This window comes from Schistocerca piceifrons, chromosome 2 (assembly GCF_021461385.2).
Source record: "Schistocerca piceifrons isolate TAMUIC-IGC-003096 chromosome 2, iqSchPice1.1, whole genome shotgun sequence".
In the NCBI taxonomy this organism is placed as follows: Eukaryota; Metazoa; Arthropoda; class Insecta; order Orthoptera; family Acrididae; genus Schistocerca; species Schistocerca piceifrons.
Genome location: NC_060139.1, coordinates 1015118653 through 1015138140, shown reverse-complemented (window position 1 = coordinate 1015138140; position 19488 = coordinate 1015118653). Strand labels below are relative to the sequence as shown.

General features: G+C 40.7%; 1 protein-coding gene across 1 annotated transcript in view; it reads right to left on the bottom strand.

The window, feature by feature from the left end:
* Positions 1-476: 476 nt before the first annotated feature.
* LOC124776078 (bromodomain-containing protein DDB_G0280777) overlaps positions 477-19488 on the bottom strand; it is a 355111-nt gene continuing 336099 nt past the window's right edge. Inside the window, exons 4-5 of the mRNA XM_047250920.1 lie at positions 11132-11446; positions 477-2810 (exon numbers count right to left, since the gene is read on the bottom strand). Of these exons, the coding sequence (XP_047106876.1) occupies positions 2535-2810; positions 11132-11446 (591 nt within the window). The 3' untranslated portion in view covers positions 477-2534. The remainder of the gene's footprint in view (positions 2811-11131; positions 11447-19488) is intronic.

Here is a 19488-nt window from a genome sequence, read left to right as displayed (position 1 = left end):
GTGTGAAATTATTAAAGGAAGTTCTCACGGTGTAATTTTTCACTGTCTTTTGCTGAAACAGCATATTACTTAATATTCACATTGTATGCTCAATAATGTGAACTCCTGAAAAGAAATGAGTAGCACAATGTACACCTTTGCTATTATATTGTTACCACTTTTTGCACAGTAATACCTGAAAATTCAGTCATAAAATTTTTGATGAAAAATTGTATTGCATTGCTGAACTGTTTTATATTTTCTCAGCAATGGTTAACAATAGAATTAAACACAATTTCTTTGCAAATATTAAAATTATGGATCAAATGAATGAATTACTATTTCATTAGAATGCTCCTCACAGCAGTATTAGACATGAGAGACACATAGGTCTAAATCATAAAACTGAAGTAGACTGTATTGGAAGAACTACTTGTATATAATCTTTCTGTTAAGAGACTTAAAATCTAATTTACATACATTATTCTAAAGCACTTAAACATGAAGGGCAAACAAGCAAATAATTTTTACAGGCTTTTAATATATTACTTACATACGACTAACTTAATTTACCTCTACTTTACTTTAGTTAAATATTCAACAACAAGCCCACTTAAGTCCATTCCAGAAGGGTTCCTGCATTAACCCTTAAGGGATATGTGGGCACAATGTAGTTACACTACATTATGTAAATTGAATACTTCGAATTAGCATAGTCCCTGTTATATCCTACATTTATGACTGAGTGTTTGTAGTAATTCTTTTAAACAACAATCACTCAGTTCACCCTGCACTATTGTAATGAATTTCCTATTCATTAGCTACAAGTCTGAAGTCTTTGTAGAGAGAAATATCTTGTGATTGGAAGGAGTTCTCATCAAACATAGAAAATAACAGTGATATTAATGTGATCTAATGTCTGTAGATGTTGTTTAACCTGATCAGAATTGTTACACAAGGCACATGGATGATATCCATGCCTTTAAAAAGTTTTAGTGTGTCCTACTGGTTGGCCATGTTATTTCCCTAGAAACATTTTTGTCATATAAAATTTCATTTTCTTTTTCCTGGGAAATGCAACATATATAAATGTTTCAAACAATGCTTCTTTACTGCTGTCCTATCAATGTTTTACATTTAAAAGGATGAATAATTTTACAGCCTTCATGCCATCATATGGAACACATGGAATGATTCATGTAGCTGTACAGCTTCAGTTTTAATATTTTGAGTGCTGGACACATGACATAATAGGAATCAACACATCACTTTTTTTTAGCGGTGAAGTTGGCTGGCTGGTGTAATGTTCAGTGGCAGGCATAATGACCTCATTCATCTGTGACACTACTTCCAGAACAAAGTACCTGAAGAAGATGAGAAATGCATATAATGTCAACGTGAATATACCTGAGTATTTCGGTAACAATATTCTGGAACCATAGGAAACAAAGCAGTAAACAATAACTGGTATAGAAATCTCTAGTATTATGCTGAATCACATGAGGGACTTTTGTACTGTGAATGGAAATGTTGCTCACTTATAGGTGGTTCAAAATAAAGTTCTATTTATCCCCATATCTTTTCAAACTTTTTTACATATTAATCCTCCACATAATACAATCACCTCAGATCCAGCAAAAGCTTCTCAAAAAGGAAATACCAACTGAACACTATGTCAGATTTTTAATAACACTTGGCAGGGACAGAATATATTAGAAAGACCAACTTCTTCTGTGCCTTATTAACATTGAATGTTTTTGAAAATTTCCTTCCAAACCCATCAGGAACATCACAGATCAATGAACTTAAAACCACAATCTCCACAGGTGAGGAAAGTTGTAATCTCTGCAGATAATTGTTTTGTGGAAGAATATTTAGAAAACAATACGTTTACACACTGTATGAATATCTGGATCAGAAAATCCACAAACAAGACTGGTATTACTATCACTTTGAGGGAACAATTACACAATTGTAATCTGACTTTTAAGAGGAAAAAGCCTAATGAAGACAGGCGCAATTTGTTCAAAACATTAGATAGCAAATAATGTTGGATTGAAAGGAAACTTGGAAGTTTGGCCATTAACTTCACACATATTATCAGAAATGTTTCTGAAAAATGAAAATTTAAGGCCATCACAAGCACAGTGTGTATGCACTAAAGAGAGCTGTTATGATGCAATACACAGATTGAGATGTGTAAGTGACAGAGGGGAACTATTCTGTTCAGTGTATGAGAATGTCCAACTTCAAAATTTGTGACCTGCAAAGAAAGCAACTTTCCCCAGTTTCTGATGTTAAAGAGTGGCACACGCATTTGTATACTTGAGATAAATTTCAGTATATCGACGGATCAGCAGCAATTGTTGACAAAAGGCCTGTTTTCCGCTGGTTGGCTGTTTTGGAGGGAGCTCCTCCGTGTGCCGCTAGAGGGCCGTGCCCCCGCGCGGGAGGAGAGCGGGGGCTGCCGCAGGTCACAGTGTAGTGACGTAGTGGCTGCGCGCCAGGCGTACCAACACGACACTCTGCTGGGGACCCTGGCCACCAGTGGGAGGTCAAGCAGTCGCAGGCAGTGCCCCTGGGCCCCCACCCTCTGGATGCTGCTGTTGTTGGCATTGCTTTGACTGCTGCTGCTGCTGGTGGTGGTGGTGCTGCTTTTGTTGTTGTTGTTGTTGCTGCTGCTGCTGCTGTTGTTGTTGCTGTTGCTGCTGCTGCTTTTGCAGTTGCACTACCGATGCACTGAGGGCAGGGGGTGGCGGAGGTGGTGGAGGGGGTGGTGGTGGTGGTGTAGGTTCTTGCAGTTGTTGCTGCTGTTGTTGCTGTTGTTGGACCTGCACATACAACACCACAAATAACTATGTAGAATTTTCATAGCTGCCAAGTATACAAATACTAATTTTTGCATTAGTAATAATAATTTTGTTATTTTGTAAAAGTGAGTATACAGTAATATTGGGACATTTATTAGACACACTGCTTGCTGCCATAGGTTGCAGATCAAGAACAATAAGTACCATAGACAGACAAATGTCAAACAGAACACATGTAGCTATCAGTAGGTTAGCTTTCAAGAACTATGTAAAACGTTTTATCACAATACTCTTAAAACCCAAGAAAATTTTTTCATACAATAAAGTCCTTAAATGTTAATTAAATTTTGTGTTGATACTTGACAGGACACAATAACAATTTTAAATGTTGTGCAAAAGCTGGTTTATGATCAACTGCATAATATTTTTCAGAAAATCAAAAAAAGTGTTCCACATTTCATAAAGCACTGAAAGTTTATAATCCAGATGACTTGACACAAAGCAAAGAAAGAAACAAAAATATTGGTTTCTGTCTTCATATTTTACATATCAAGGTAAATACAAGAACTGATGTCACCATTAAATTTCCACAGCTCTGCAAAGGTGAATGGTGTTGATATTGTTACTTGTAGTGGCAAAGAGTAGCAGAAATTACTGGTGATCTCACTGGAATACCTGAAAGATCCTGTACATAATCTGAAAATGATGCTCACTTAATATTTAATCTACTGTAGGTCTCTTAAAGACTGAGCTGTTCCCATTTACTGGAAGAAAGCATGAATATTGTTCAACTACAGGAAAGACTATGAAAACTGGTTCCCTGAAATACCTTTGTATGAACTTTTTTAAAACATTTTCATTTTTATTCTCATTCTCTAGTGCAGGCTATTTGAGTTATGACCCATTGTAGGGTCAGGGTCTCTGTGGCTAGATACCAAGCACTTGTTATGTAACTAATTAATGTTATCTCAAAATATTATTGTATATTGTTTTAAGTGTTGCTCAGTGTTATAATAAGTTGGGAGTAAGGGAATTTACCAAACCATTTTGTTCCAGAACTTAATATGTGTTGGGAGTTGTTGGGATGTGGTAGGTAGCTCCTCATGATACTATTAGAAACGTGATTACATCCAACATTAAGTTGCAATAAATATTGCGAAAGAATGAAGACACATAAATGAAATTCATGCTGTATGAACCATTGTGGGGTTGTTAATTTGCTTTCAAAGTGTATAGACCATAACTCTTACTATTTGTCAACAACTCGCACTTGAAATCATGAACTGCTAAGTTTAATTTATGGAAGAGTCAAGTAAAGTGACAGAGCACTATACTATGAATCACATTGTTGCTGAATAATTTGACATTGCTTCTGATGCTCTGACATGAGATAAACGCAATAAACAATAGAAATGGATACAGCGCCTCTGTTGGAAAAACAGTGCACCAGCTGCAACAGTGAATGGACTTTCTCTGCCTGGCTCGTGACTGTGCTGTTGTCAGCACTCATCAATGTGATAGTTAAGTGTAGAAAGAGAGGAAACGTTAATTATTTAGTATGAATAGAAGCAACAAGATGGGACTAGCATTTTATATTTTTGAAGTGCTTTCAGCTGTTAAATAACCATACAAATTACTGCCGAGGTTGAAAAACTGAACTGGATATCTAATGAGTTCTATGATCGGATTCAAAACTTTTTGAAAGGCAGAATACAGCTTGTTATACTGGGTGGGTATTTATCAATAGGCACAGAAATAAATTACAATATGTCTCTGGGAAGTCAGTAGCTGCTAAATAAAAAAGTATCATAATATAAAGATTGATAGCTATTGAGACAGGGACTAACTTAAAGCAATACACTTGATGGAGATTTGATAATGGTCATAGTATAGCCGTCATGAGCTGCATTTTGATAGCATTTCTTTGCCGGACCAATATTTGGGCATATAACACCATCATCTGTGGCATATACTGTGCGCGTCTACATCCAAAAACATGTCCATAAAGAATAAAATCTTCATGATGGTTAAACATGATTTGGAAAAGATTTTATATGTGACAGACAGATTTCTTGAGGGAGACATGCATGGTATCTGTCACTAATGGTGGGCTATATGCCTTTTTGATTTGATTTGATTTTTTATTGGTCCAGTTTTATCATATAGCACAAATTGTACAATTGATACTGGACAGCTCAAAGATAAGTTACAATACTACATAGTATTAGCAATTAAAATTAGGTACCTACTACAATTAATTTTGTTACTTATTCAGAAATTCTCTGAAAGAATAGAAACAGTGCTTTATTAGAAATGCCTTTAGTTTAGCTTTAAATATTGGATGAGTAGTATTTTTTATTTCCTCTGGCATTTTCTTGTGTAGTATTACACCAATGTTAATTATGCTCCTCTGATAGGTGGTTGTTCTGTGATATTTTTGATGTATATTTGATTCCCTTCTGGTACTATAGTTGTGTACACTTTTGTTCTGTAGCAGTTTGCCTGTTTTCAGGAGGTAGCCCATAGTGAACAAGATAGTTTCAGAAATGAATAAACTTGGAACATTTAGAACACCAAGCTCAGTAAAATGGGATTTACAGGACTCCATCTTTTTAAGGCCACAAATTATTCTTAAAGCTCTTTTTTGCATTCTAAAAACCTTTACACTGTGAGTTGAGTATCCCCAGAAAATGATCCCATATCGGATTAGTGAGTGGAACTGTGCATAGTATGAGTACTGGTGTGAAAAATGAATGCTTTTGACATGTAGATCATAGTATCCAACAGGATGTCCTTGTTCAAATACATAAAAACTGTGAAGCACTCAGCTTACAACATTTTTGTAAGTGCAAAGTTTGTAACAAACTGTACTGAACTGGGCAAACAGACAGATGTATCATTTCAGCACCAGTTTGAAGAAAGCCAGAGGTGTGTTTCATATTTACTAGTAACAAGTGGCACAAAGTCTTTCTCACTAACTGCAAAACATGAATGGGTTATTTGCAAGCAGTTATCCTCACCCCCTCTCTCCGCACACACACAAACTATTTTCAGTGGAGATAACATGTATTATCAACCTTTAGATTTAGAGATTTGGATAATCAGCTAATTGTTAAAAAGAGTGGACAATAAGACATGCCCTTAATATGATTTTAAATTGGTTGAGGTACCCAGTTTCTTGGTTCATGTTATAAGGGAGCATTTGAATACCATTGCATCACTGCTTGTCCATTACAACCTCTCTTGACAAAGAAGCAAAGTCTAGAGGAAAATTATTTTTGGAACTTCCTGGCATATTAAAATGGTGTGCCAGACCAAAACCTGAACTCGGGACCTTTGCCTTTTGGGAAGAAGTTCTGTACTGACTGAGCTACCTGAGCACGATTTACAATTCTTCCTCACAACTTTACTCCTCTCCTACACTCCATGCTTCATGGAATTTCTCCTGTGAACCAGGACAAGCTCTCCTGGAAGAAAGGATGTTGTGAAGCCATAGCATAACCACAGCCCATAGGATTTTTCTATGTTTTCTTGGAAATATCCCCAGACTGTTTCTGTAAATTATTATTGTAATTTGTGTAATGCTACAGCAAATCACAGTTTAGCTGAAACTGATTTTAACTGTCAGTGACACAAACTATTAAGGACTACATCTACTGAGAAGTGAGTGCAAGAATTCCAAGGTGCTTCAAGAAGCCACTGCTAGATGACCACTTATCTGCTTCTACCAATACCCTTAGCAATCATTTCTTCTGCATACAAGTTTTATTTAATTGTAACACCCCAGAAGATATTTCCATAACACAACAGGAAGTGAAAATATGCAGAACAAGGCAGCAGGTCAACAGAATGAGATATTTTAAAAAGAAATACACTTCCTAATCTTCTGCAAAATATGTTTTCTTTTTAATATCATTATCATGTCCCACCAAGAACTGATGGAAAATTCAGTCAATGTTACAATGAGATATAGATATGTGCTTCTCAGTTAATATATCTTTGTGTTGACTCCATTTTAACAAGTTATCCAGCTGCCTACCAAAGAAATTTACACACAGTGTTTCATGTAGGGTATGAGAATTAATGTTCACAATTGGTGCTAGCAGTCATTGTTGCTTGTCTGGATTTGCATAACATGAGGCTTTGTGACATTTGGATGGAAACTGTTTGTTGTGAACCAGTTTTAGGCATGTTCAGTTATCATCTGAGGAATGTCTGGTAACAATGACTGCGATCACTTCATTAATGTGCTTGTGTCTTCAGCTAATATTCCAGTTTTTAAACATTACTTAAAGGTCATTGGAAGATCATTTGTGAAAGTTTGGAACAAAAGTAGACCAACATTGATTCTTGTAGACCCCAGGCAGAGTTTAGTTTCATGCCTGCTACACACTCTGTCAGTGTGACTATCTGCTTTCGTTTATAAAGGTACAACTCTATACATGGAAAAGGAATGTCATTAATGCAATAACACATTAGTTTACCAAGCAGAATTAGGGCTATACAGCAGGGATCTATAGCCCAGTCCCTCATATACATCTACATCCATACTCTTCAAACCACTATGATGTGCATGACAGAGGGCACTCCCCATTGCACCATTTATTCTGTTCAAGCAGTGAGTCTAAGAAGAATGATTGTTTAAATGCCTCTGTATGTGCTGTAATTAATCTAACACTGTTCTTGCAATCCTCATAGAACAATATTTATGGGTTGTGGTATATTACTAGCTCCAACAGTTCAAGTGGGTTCTTAAAACCTGGTAAGTAGGCTGTCTCAGGACAGTTTGCATCTCTCTTCATGCACCCGCCAATTCAGTTTTTTTAGCATCTCTTTGGCACATGGGTTGGACAAATTTGTGACCATTTGTGCTGCCCATCTTTGTACACATTCATTAACCTCTATTAGTCCTATTTGTTACTGCTTCAACATGCAATGTTCTATGATGAGTTGCTTCCCCTTATGTAAGCAATCTCCTTTGCATCCTGGTTACACTTCCCTAGTATTCTACCAATGAACCAAAGTGTGTTCCCTGGCTTACCTATGACTGAGCCTATGTGATTGTTCCATGTCATATCCCTACAAACTGCTACAACCAGCTATTTGTATGAGCTGACCAATCCATTTATGATTCGTGGATTTTGTAGTTGTAGGATACCACATTTACTCATTTTGTGAAGTGCACAGTTTTACATTTTTGAACATTTAAAGAAAGTTACCAATGTTTACGCCACTTTGAAATCCTGAAAAAATTCGACTGAGAATCTGTGCAGTTTTTTTCAGTCAGTTCTTCATTGTAGTCAACTACATCATCTGTACATCTGAAATTACCTTTACATCTATCAATTAATCTCCATCAAAGATAACATGTTGCATCTTTCTGTCAGGAGTGCTAGTTCTGCAAGGTTCGCAGAAGATCTTCTGTAAAGTTTGGAAGGTAGGAGAGGAGATACTGGCAGAAGTAAAGCTGTGAGTACCGGGCGTGAGTCATGCTTCAGTAGCTCAGTTGGTAGAGCACTTGCCCGCAAAAGGCAAAGGTCCCGAGTTCGAGTCTCGGTCGGGCACACAGTTTTAATCTGCCAGGAAGTTTCATATGTTGCATCTTGCTTACCAATTAATCCTGAGTGACCCATATTATCATACTTCTGATAACAAGCATAGGTGTAGTGCTTACTCAAATACAGGATGCAGCGCCTCTGTTGTTAAGAATAACAATGCAATGTTCCTTTAGGCATGCATGCATGTCTGAAGGAACACTGCATCATACTTCTTAACAACAGAGGTGCTGCAATATCGAATCTATGTGCTGATACCAGGCAGTAACTTTCAATTAAAATGTCCTCCCCTGTATGGAAATTACATAATGTGTGCATGAATACAGTTTGCTACCAGGAACAGTGACTTATGGAAGTTTGGGTATGTTCATGAGTCGCGCCAAAGCTGTTAAGGTGTCTGCTAATGTAAAGTGGGAAATCTGGGTTTGAGTACCGATGTGGCACAACTTTTCATAGTCATCATTCGCTTGTACATATGGTGGTTGTTCATACTGACAAGTGTGAACTCGTTTCATGTACTTAATCAGTTGCTTCTCAGAAATCAAGAAATACTGTATCCACACACATCAAAAAAAGTTTTGCATCACGCCAGTTACCAGAACTCCTGAAGATAAACGTTGACTGTGGATATTGTATCACAGACACAGTCTCTATGACTGTTCAGATATTTCACTAAACACACCCAAAGATGTAAACAACCACGCATGAGCAGTGCCCATTAGAGGAAGGGGTTACGACAGCCGATTAGTTCTAGTCATTCCACCAGGAAGGAGGTACATGGCTCATTTTGTCTGTACTTCAACCACGCCTAGATGGTTAATACCACGGTTCCATCATGTCCACATTTTTACTTTGTGCCAGGAAGGGCTCTCAACAAGGGAAGTGTACATGCGTCTCAGAGTCAACCAAAGTGATGTTGTTCGGACATGGAGGAAGTACAGAGAGACAGGAACTGTCGATGACGTGCCTCACTCAGGCCACCCGAGGGCTACTACTGCAGTGGATGAAGCCGACCGCAGTGGTCGAGCGATTCTAGGCGCTTCAGTGCGGAACTGTGCTGCTGCTACAGTCACAGGTTAAAATCCTGCCTTGGGCATGGATGTGTGTGATGTCCTGGAACCCTGACAGTCACAGGACATAGTGTTACGACTCAAACTGTGTGCAATAGGCTGCATGATGCGCAACTTCATTCCTGACGTCCATGACGAGGACCATCTTTGCAACCAAGACACCATGCTGCACGGTAAAGATGGGCCCAAGAACATGCAGAATGGACTGCTCAGTATTGGCATCACGTTTTCTTTATCAATGAGGGTCACATATTCCTTCAAACAGACAATTGTCGGAAACGTGTTTGAAGGCAACCCAGTCAGGCTGAACGCCTTAGACACACTGTTAAGCAAGTGCAGCAAGGTGGAGGTTTCCTGATGTTTTGAGGTGGATTATATGGGGACGACGTACAACGCTGGTGGTCATGGAAGGTGCCATAACGGCTGTACGGTACGTGAATGCCATCCTCCAACCGATAGTGCAAACATGTTGGCAGCATGTTGACGAGGCATTCTGCTTCATGGACGACAGTTCGCGCCCCCCATCGTGCACATCTTGATAACGACATCAGTTGTTTTGGGGTGGCATATATGGGGACGACGTACGATGCTGGTGGTCATGGAAGGTGCCATAACGGCTGTACGGTACGTGAATGCCATCCTCCAACCGATAGTGCAAACATGTTGGCAGCATGTTGACGAGGCATTCTTCTTCATGGACGACAGTTCGCGCCCCCCATCGTGCACATCTTGATAACGACATCAGTTGACTAGAGTGGCTAGCATGTTCTCCAGACATGAACCCTATGTAACATGCCTGGGATAGATTGAAAAGGGCTGGTTATGGACGACGTGACCAACCAACAACTCTGAGGGATCTACGTCGAATCGCCGTTGAGGAGTGGGGCAATTTGGACCAACAGTGCCTTGATGAACACGTGGATAGTATGCCACGATGAATACAGGCATAAATCAATGGAAGAGGACGTGCTACTGGGTATTAGGGGTACTGGTGTGTGCACCAGTCTGGACCACCAACTCTGAAGGTGTCGCTGTACGGTGGTACAACATGCAATGTGTGGTTTTCCTGAGCAATAAAAAGGTTGGAAATGATGTTTATGTTTGTCTCTGTTCCAATTGTCGGTACAGTTTCCAGAGTTCTGGGAAACGAGGTGATACAAAACTTTTTTTGATGTGTGCACTTGATTGCCTTGATCCATGGCTTTCAGGGTGTCATGTGAATAAATGTGAGTTGGTTTCCACGTGGACAATGTTTCCGAAATTCGTGCTGGTGGGCATGGATGAGGTCATTTTGTTCAAGATTTCTCATTTCGTTTGAGCTCAGAATTGTTTACAACAGGGATATTGGACGGTAGTTCTGTGTCTGGTACCCTTTTTGTAGACAGATGTGACTTCTGTTTTGTTCCAATTATTTGTTCAGAGAGTCTACAGCTGTTTATAGTAAAAAGAAGGACTACTCATCCGCAAATCTGGCGTAGAATCTGATAGGGATTCCATCGGGCCTCGAGTTTAGTTCAGTTGAAGCGATTTCAGTTATTTCTCATCACCGCTCACACTAAAACCTATATCGCCCGTCTCCGCAGTGGCGCAGGAAGTAAACCGAGCCAGTAATTCTGGATTTTCCCTCGAGAAGTTACCAATCAGAATTGGGGTGACAGAGGAGTAGTCCCTCATCGGCGCGTTTTGCAGTGTTAAGGTGCAACGCAGAGGGGCTGACCTGTGCGCCGCACGCCTTGAGCTCGGTGAAGATCTCGGTGAAGAAGCCGGGCTCGGCGTTGATGCGCAGCATGTTGCGGCTGAGCCGGTTGACGATGAGCAGACAGCGGTCCCAGAAGCGCTCCTTGTCGTCCTCGACGAGGAACGGCTTGAGCGGGTAGCTGATCTCGTTGCCCATGTACGAGTAGGAGAGGTAGAGGCACGTGAGCACGACCGCCTGCAGTTCGTGCTCGCACGACAGGTTCTCCTCCGTCACCAGGTCACGCACCAGCATGTACACGAACACCACGTTGGCCGGGTTGATGAACGCCACGTCCTGTAGGCACACAGGCGGAAGGGAACGTTAAAACACCGTGCGTGCTTCAGTGCTGTCGGGAGCAGTGGTTTACTACTGTGCAGCGTGTTAACCCTTCCATGCGCGCAATTTTTGTAGCAACTCAGCGAAGATAATTTTTTTGCTATCCTATTACAAATGTGATCAACTGACTATTTATTTACTGATAATTTTATTTTCGTGATCTAGGACCAATAACTATGGTGCTACATACATCACCACAGCAACTTTTTGAGGTATTAAAACTATGGTTGTAAACAGATTGTAAACAGATTTCCCGCTTTCCTTTTGTGAGCTCTTATTTGTTGCCATTACACGTAAAAAAAAATTGATGAACAGTGTTTTCTGTTTTTATTTTAAATATTCTTTTACACTACTGACCATTAAAATTGCTACACCACGAAGATGACGTGCTACAGACGCGAAATTTAATCATCAGGAAGAAGATGCTGTGACATGCAAATGGTTAGCTTTTCAGAGCATTCACACAAGGTTGGCGCCGGTGCCGACACGTACAACGTGCTGACATGAGGAAAGTTTCCAGCCGATTTCTCATACACAAACAGCAGTTGACCGGCGTTGCCTGGTGAAACGTTGTTGTGATGCCTCGTGTATGGAGGAGAAATGCGTACCATCACGTTTCCGACATTGATAAAGGTCGGATAGTAGCCTATCGCGATTGCGGTTTATCGCATCGCGACATTGCTGCTCGCGTTGGTCGAAATACAATGACTGTTAGCAGAATACGGAATTGGTGGGTTCAGGAGGGTAATACGGAACGTCGTGCTGGATCCCAACGGCCACATATCACTAGCAGTCGAGATGACAGGCATCTTATCCGCATGGCTGTAACGGATCGTGCAGCCACGTCTCGATCCCTGAGTCAACAGATGGGGACGTTTGCAAGACAACAACCGTCTGCACGAACAGTTCGAAGACGTTTGCAGCAGCATGGACTATCAGCTCGGAGACCATGGCTAGGTTACCCTTGACGGTGCATCACGACGAACCTGGGTGCACGAATGGCAAAACGTCATTTTTTCTGATGAATCCAGGTTCTCTTTACAGCATCATGATGGTCGCATCCGTGTTTGGTGACATCGCGGTGAACGCACTTTGGAAGAGTGTATTCGTCATCGCCCTAGTGGCGTATCACCCGGCGTGATGGTATGGGGTGCCATTGGTTACACGTCTCGGTCACCTCTTGTTCGCATTGACGGCACTTTGAACAGTGGACGCTACATCTCAGATGTGTTACGACCCGTGGCTTTACCCTTCATTCGATCCCTGCGAAACCCTACATTTCAGCAGGATAATGCACGACCGCATGTTGCAGGCCCTGTACGGGCCTTTCTGGATACAGAAAATGTTCGACTGCTGCCCTGGTCAGCACATTCTCCAGATTTCTCACAAATTGAAAACGTCTGGTCAGTGGTGGCCGAGGAACTGCCTCGTCACAATACGCCAGTCACTACTCTTGATGAACTACTCGTGTTGAAGCTGCATGGGCAGCTGTACCTGTACACTCCATCCAAGCTGTGTTAGACTCAATGCCCAGGCGTATCAAGGCCGTTATTAGGGCCAGAGGTGGTTGTTCTTGGTACTCATTTCTCAGGATTTATGCACCAAAATTGCGTGAAAATGTAACACATGTCAGTTCTAGTAGAATATATTTGTCCAATGAGTATCCGTCTATCATCTGCATTTCTTCCTGGTGTAGCAATTTTCATGGCCAGTAGTGTACTTTCTTTAAAAAGTTATTCTTACCAACATTAAAGTTTATTTACCACAATGTGAAAACAATCCTTGAAACTTCATCATGAAATAAAGGTATGAGCTGATACATGTCACAGTAATGTATATTGCAGAAGCCAAGCAATGTGTTCTGACAACAGTAGTCATCCCACGACAAATAGAAAGAGATTATGGTAGCAGTTTTCTTACACCTGGAGCAGTGTAATATCACAAGATGTCGTTAGGCATAGACAGAGGTTGTAAAACACATTCCCAAAAGCTTTGAGATACCACTAAGTCGGTGGTAATGGTAAAAATGCTCTCCAAGTACCAGAAATGACAGGTTAATTTTGTCGTAAGTATAGCTCCCAAGCCCCCTCCAGAAACTACTTTCGTCGTAACCACACTTCCCAATAACCATTAAAACGCCGTTGTTTGTAGGGATATATATACTTCCCACAGTCCCGAAACCTATTTGTCACAACAAACAGAAACTACAGCTGGTGCAGCAGACTGCCATTAGATGCCAGGGGTGTACAGAAGTGATAAGACATTTAGTGGGAAGTACTGCTTATCACGCACGGCCTGCGAAAGGGTTAACTCAAAAATGGCTCTGAGAACTATGGGACTTAACATCTGAGGTCATCAGTCCTCTAGAACTTAGAACTAATTAAACTACCTAACCTAAGGACATCACACACAGCCACGTCCGAGGCAGGATTCGAACCTGCGACCGCAGCAGTCGCGCGGTTCCGGACTGAAGCGCCTAGAACCGCTTGCCACCGCGGTCGGCAAGGGTTAACTGGAAGGTGCGATCAGTCACTCTCATGAATCGTTTTAAGTCGGTAGAAATTGGAAGGCTTTAGCCGGTAGTCTTCTGTTTTTGGTTGCAGCCAACGTTAGCTATACTGTGTTCATCATTAGAATAAACCTGATGTAAACATTACACCACGTTTTCTTCCGCGTTGGTTGGAATCTCACGGCATTTCGTTTCACGTGAAGCATCAAGCTGTCGCCAGTACAGTCAAGTACGATAATAAGGATACCCTTTATGTTGTGCCTTACGTGATCATCGACTGAACCATAATGAGGGACAACAGATTTACCGGCGCATTTAACTTGGACAACGCAGTCCAGTCAGCTAGTTCAACTAACCTACAGTGATGTGAACAATTGCAGTTGAGAAGTAAAAAGAAGCGAGCAGAGAAACAATATAGCTTAGAATGTCATTTAATTTTTAAAGAGAACGAAACAATATTCGGCAAAACTATTGCATCACCGCACGCTTCTTAGGGGACCAGATGGAAAGGATAACATGCTCTCCTTTTTAGCTATCACAGTGTTGTAATTACTTAAATACAGGGTCTGAGCGAGCTACGTGTGAAGCAAGAGCGTATTTCAGGGATTGTATCATATAATTAAATATGTAAGCCACTGAAGTTATTACAGTCAGTCGTCCGGTAATCTCTGAACTTCTTCCATATTCGAATCCAAGAAGTACATTTCAGTTCTGAAATTGCCATCTGTGATGTTGCTAACGAGTCGATCAACAGCAGAATCCTCTTCTTTTGTTGTCGCCTACCGTTCTCTATCCCGCCAGCCTTCAGCAGCGAATGTGATGAAGCTTCGTGCATTAGGTCCAGTACATATGGCAGCAAAAGTGACTTGACATTTCTCGCGACAAATTCCTTAACTTGGCTCCATACCAGTTCTGGTGGGCTCATATTACAGTGGTTCAGTGGAAACTATAAAAATTCAGCATTCGTATTGTGTGCTAGATGCTGCGAAAACTATTGTTTTTCATGTTTCTACGACCCGTATCACTCTGCCTCATGTGGTCTAAAACAACGGACGTAGTCCAAATAAAGAATATGTGATTTTTCATTTTCGTCCTAAAAATTTAATTTATACGTTCTTAATTTGAACAACCTTTATTAACAATATTTTACAAAACATCGATAGTAAGAATTTATATTTGCACTGAAACTTGAAATTATGCGTGCATTATGTAATTAGAAACAAGAAGATGTGTAATTTTCATAAAAATTACGATTAGGTGTGTTCTAATTGACGAAAATTTGATGAATTTCACATTTAAAAGATGTAGATATTCCAAATGAACGAAGAAAAGGAAAACCAAAGCGAGATTTGAACCGCTGATCCATGGACTGTACCAATTTACCATTATACGAGGGTTGGAACTTACAATAAATAGCGGCAACTTTTTACTCACAACCGATACAAAAGAGTTACATGTTTTCACCTGTTACTGTCCTTCAAAGCAGTCACCAGCGTTGTGTAGACCCCGTTGCCAGCGATGTGGAAGGCGTAGTGTACCGTTAGCAGAGCCTGTTCTGTTGATGGTGCTAATGGAGCGGTCTACTGCCTGTCGAATCTCTGTAACAGTTCTGAAGCGAATGCCACGAAGTGGTTCCTTCATCTTCGGAATCAAATCAAAGTCACAAGGACTTAAGTCCGGGTAGTATGGTGGATGGTACAGTACTTCCCAGTCCCATCGACCGAACAGAGCAGCCACAGCTTGCGCTGTATGCGCCTGCGCATTGTCGTGCAAAATGATGGGTGGGTTGCGCAGAAAGTGTCACCGCTTCTTTCGCAAAGCTGGTCGCAGGTGATGTTCCCAAAACGAACAGAAATACTGTGCACTGACGGTCTGCCGTGGAGGAACGTAATGCGTTAGGGTAACACCATCACAGTCGTACACGAGAATCACCATAACATTAGACCGCTCCACTCGCACCATCAGCAGAACAGGCTCTGCTAACGGTATACTACGCCTTCCACATTGCTGGCAATGGGTTCTACACAACGCTGGTGACTACTTTGAAGAACAGTAACATGTGCAAACATGTAACTCTTTTGTACCGGTTGTGAATAAATAGTTGCCACTGTTTAAGTTCCAACCCTCTTACTATGCTACTGAGTCAGCAACATATCAGATTTTTAAAATACTACTTTTTTTTATTAAATACAGTCACTCGGAAAACTTCAAAACCCATTATTCCTGTAAACTTGTGGAAAACATTAAGAAGAACCTGTTTGTCGCCATTCCTTAACCGCGTTCACGCGCGTATTTTACTATGGAGCAGGCAGCAACATCAGCCATTTGTACACTGCGTATTAAAAGCGCGACATTCGCAGCACAACACTACAGAGACTGCGACTGTACACAGCTTTTGAAATGGAAAACTACATTGCTAAAGCGTGCTTAAGGAAAACATTGATGGCTGTTAATACATTAAAAAGTTTTAAAATTTCTTTTATGGTAATTTAGTTATAAGATATCTAATACATCAGTAGGACCTACTTCCAGCAGCTTAACAACAATAGCGTACGTGTGCTACGGCTGCTGACCAATCACCGCGTTTGTATTTGTTTACATCTGGTTTATTCTTATGATGAAATACGTGTAGGTGTCAGTATGATGCGAGTAGGGTTGCTATACCTAGCTGGGATCTCGTCGGGAACTCTGGAAGGGATGTGTAGATATGATGAAAAAAATTTATTTAATAAAACTACTTTTTATTTAGAACACAATTACATGGAAATTGCTGGAGCAGAAGTAGTTAATACACTATGTTCTGGAAGATTTCAACTTTTTACGTATTTAAAAAACTCCATGCAAGTCAGCCTAAAGTTAAACCGGCACTGTAACATTGATTCCACAGTCCCTGGCAGCTGTCGATTTCTTTCATCAGTCCACTGGGCCGACATCAGGAAATTACTCTTTTCACAGTGACGTTGTGTCACCCGCATAAGTTTAGTAGCTGGAGTTTGCTTTCAGGATTTTAAGTTTCCTGCAGAAAGTAAATCTACCTTTCAATCACGGAGTGTTTATACGTCCATTCTTCCGAGTCACGCTTAGTTTCCAAAACGCTCTTCAGATACATGTATTCCTGAAAACAATTGTCGCCTGAAATCTTCACACCTTATTTAGTCAGGTATACGATAGTGTTTTCAATCATCACCCAGTCTGGAGTTTCAGATAACGCATCCAATCAAATACTTGATATTTACGAAAAGAAGTAGGCCATTTCTTCAACTACTCACAGTTCTGTGCTTCATGAGACATTTCTGCTTATATTATCGTATGCTTTCACACGTGTCAGTTTCCACTACTAATTATGGTACACCCTGTAAAGAAATTCTGTACTTGGGCACCAGGTCATTTGTGTTGCTTGGAGCTTAAACCGAACTTCACGATGTATTGTGGTCTTCAGTCCAAAGACTGGTTTGATGCAGCTCTCCATGCTACTCTATACTGTGCTATCCTCTTTGTCTCCGAATAAGTACTGCAACATATGTCTTTCTGAATCTGCTTATGTATTCATCTCTTGGTCTCCCTTTACATTTGTTACCTCCCTCATTTCCCTGCACTACTAAATTTGTGGTCTCTTGATAACTCAAAATGTGTCCTATCAACCCATCCCTTCTTTCGGTCAAGATGTGTCACACATTTCTTGTCTCCCCAGTTCCATTCAGTACTTCCTAATTAGTTACACGGTCGACCCATCTAATCTTTCTAATCTTCAGCATTCTTCTCTAGCACCACATTTCGAAACCTTTTTATGTAAACTGCTTACCGTCCATGCTTCACTTTTGTACATGCCTACACCCCAGACAAATACCTTCAGAAAAGCCTTCCTAGTACTTAAATCTATATTCGATGTTAACAAACTTCTCTTCTTCAGAAATTCTTTTCTTGCCATTGCCCGTCTACATTTTACATCCTCTCTGCTTCGACCATCATCAGTTATTTTGCTGCCCAAATAGCAAAAATAATCTACTACTTTAAGTGCCTCGTTTCCTAATCTGATTCCCTTAGCATCACATGACCGAATTCGACTATGTTCCATTATCTCTGTTTTGCTTTTTTTAATGTTCATCCTATATCCTCCTTCCAAGACACTGTCCATTCCGTTAAACAGTTCTTCCAAGTCCTTTGCTGTCTCTGACGGAATTGCAATGTCATAGGCAAATCTTAAAGTTTTGATTTCTTCTCCTTTACCTTTAATTCCTATTTCAAATTTTTCTTTGGTTTTCTTTACTTCTTTTTCAAAAATGGTTCAAATGGCTCTGAGCACTATGGGACTTAACATCTGAGGTCATCAGTCCCCTACAACTTAGAACTACTTAAACCTAACTAACCTAAGGACATCACGCATATCCATGCCCGAACCAGGATTCAAACCTGCGACCGTAGTAGTCGCGCGTTTCTGGACTGAAGCGCCTAGAACCGACTTCTTTTTCAATGTATCTATTGAATAACCCTGTCTCACTACCTTCTCAACTGCTGCCTCCCGCTCTTGCCTCTTGACTCTCTGTACAAGTTGTAAATAGCCTTTCGCACTCTGTGTTTTACCCCTGCTACCTTCAGAATTTCAAAGAGAGTATTCCAGTCAACATTGTCAAAAGCTTTATCTAAGTCTACAAATGCTATAATTGAAGATTTGGCTTTCCTTAACCTATCTTCTGAGATAAGTCGTAGGGCCAGTACTGCCTCGCGTGTTCCTACGTTTCTCTGGAATCCAAACATTTTCCCCGAGGTCAGCTTCTACCAGTTTTTCCATTCTTCTGTAAAGAATTCGTGTTAGTATTCTGCAAGCATGAATTATTAAATTGATAGTGCGGTAATTTTCACACCTGTCAGCAACTGCTTTTTGGAAGTTAAGTGTTAGTAACTGTTGCAGTTAGGATCTTAATTAAACGCTAGCTGATACCCACAGCTGTGCGCACATACCGGTTATTTTGTTATGAAGAGTGATGGTCAGCAAGTAATCCACTGTGTGTGCAATAACATCAGATGGCCTCACGTGTGTGCCTGTTCTCCCACCCCCCCCCTCCCTCCCAAGTTGTCCCAACGCACGATGCATCATCATCCGCAGCGTCACTACCGAGCAGTGCGTAGAGTGGACATGGGCGGGACTGCGCATCCATGCATCGTGTTGTTGAAATAGCTGTACGTTATACAACGTGAATAAATAGTGCGTAAGTATGAAGTAAACACACTGAAGAAGATATCAGCGCTGTATTCGTTACGTCGCATCGTAACACTTAGCACATATCAAGCAATGAAAGTATTTTCACAAATATGATGAAGCTCGAAAGCCAAAGAGCAAATAGCTTTTTCAAAGAGTATATGCTTTTCCCTAATTTGCATAATATTCTTCAAATCGGTAAGTATCTTGTAGTACACACTTTCTAAACGAGACCATGTTCTTCCTCGGGATTCAAGCTGTTTCCGAGCCAAATTTCATCCATGTCGGTTCAGC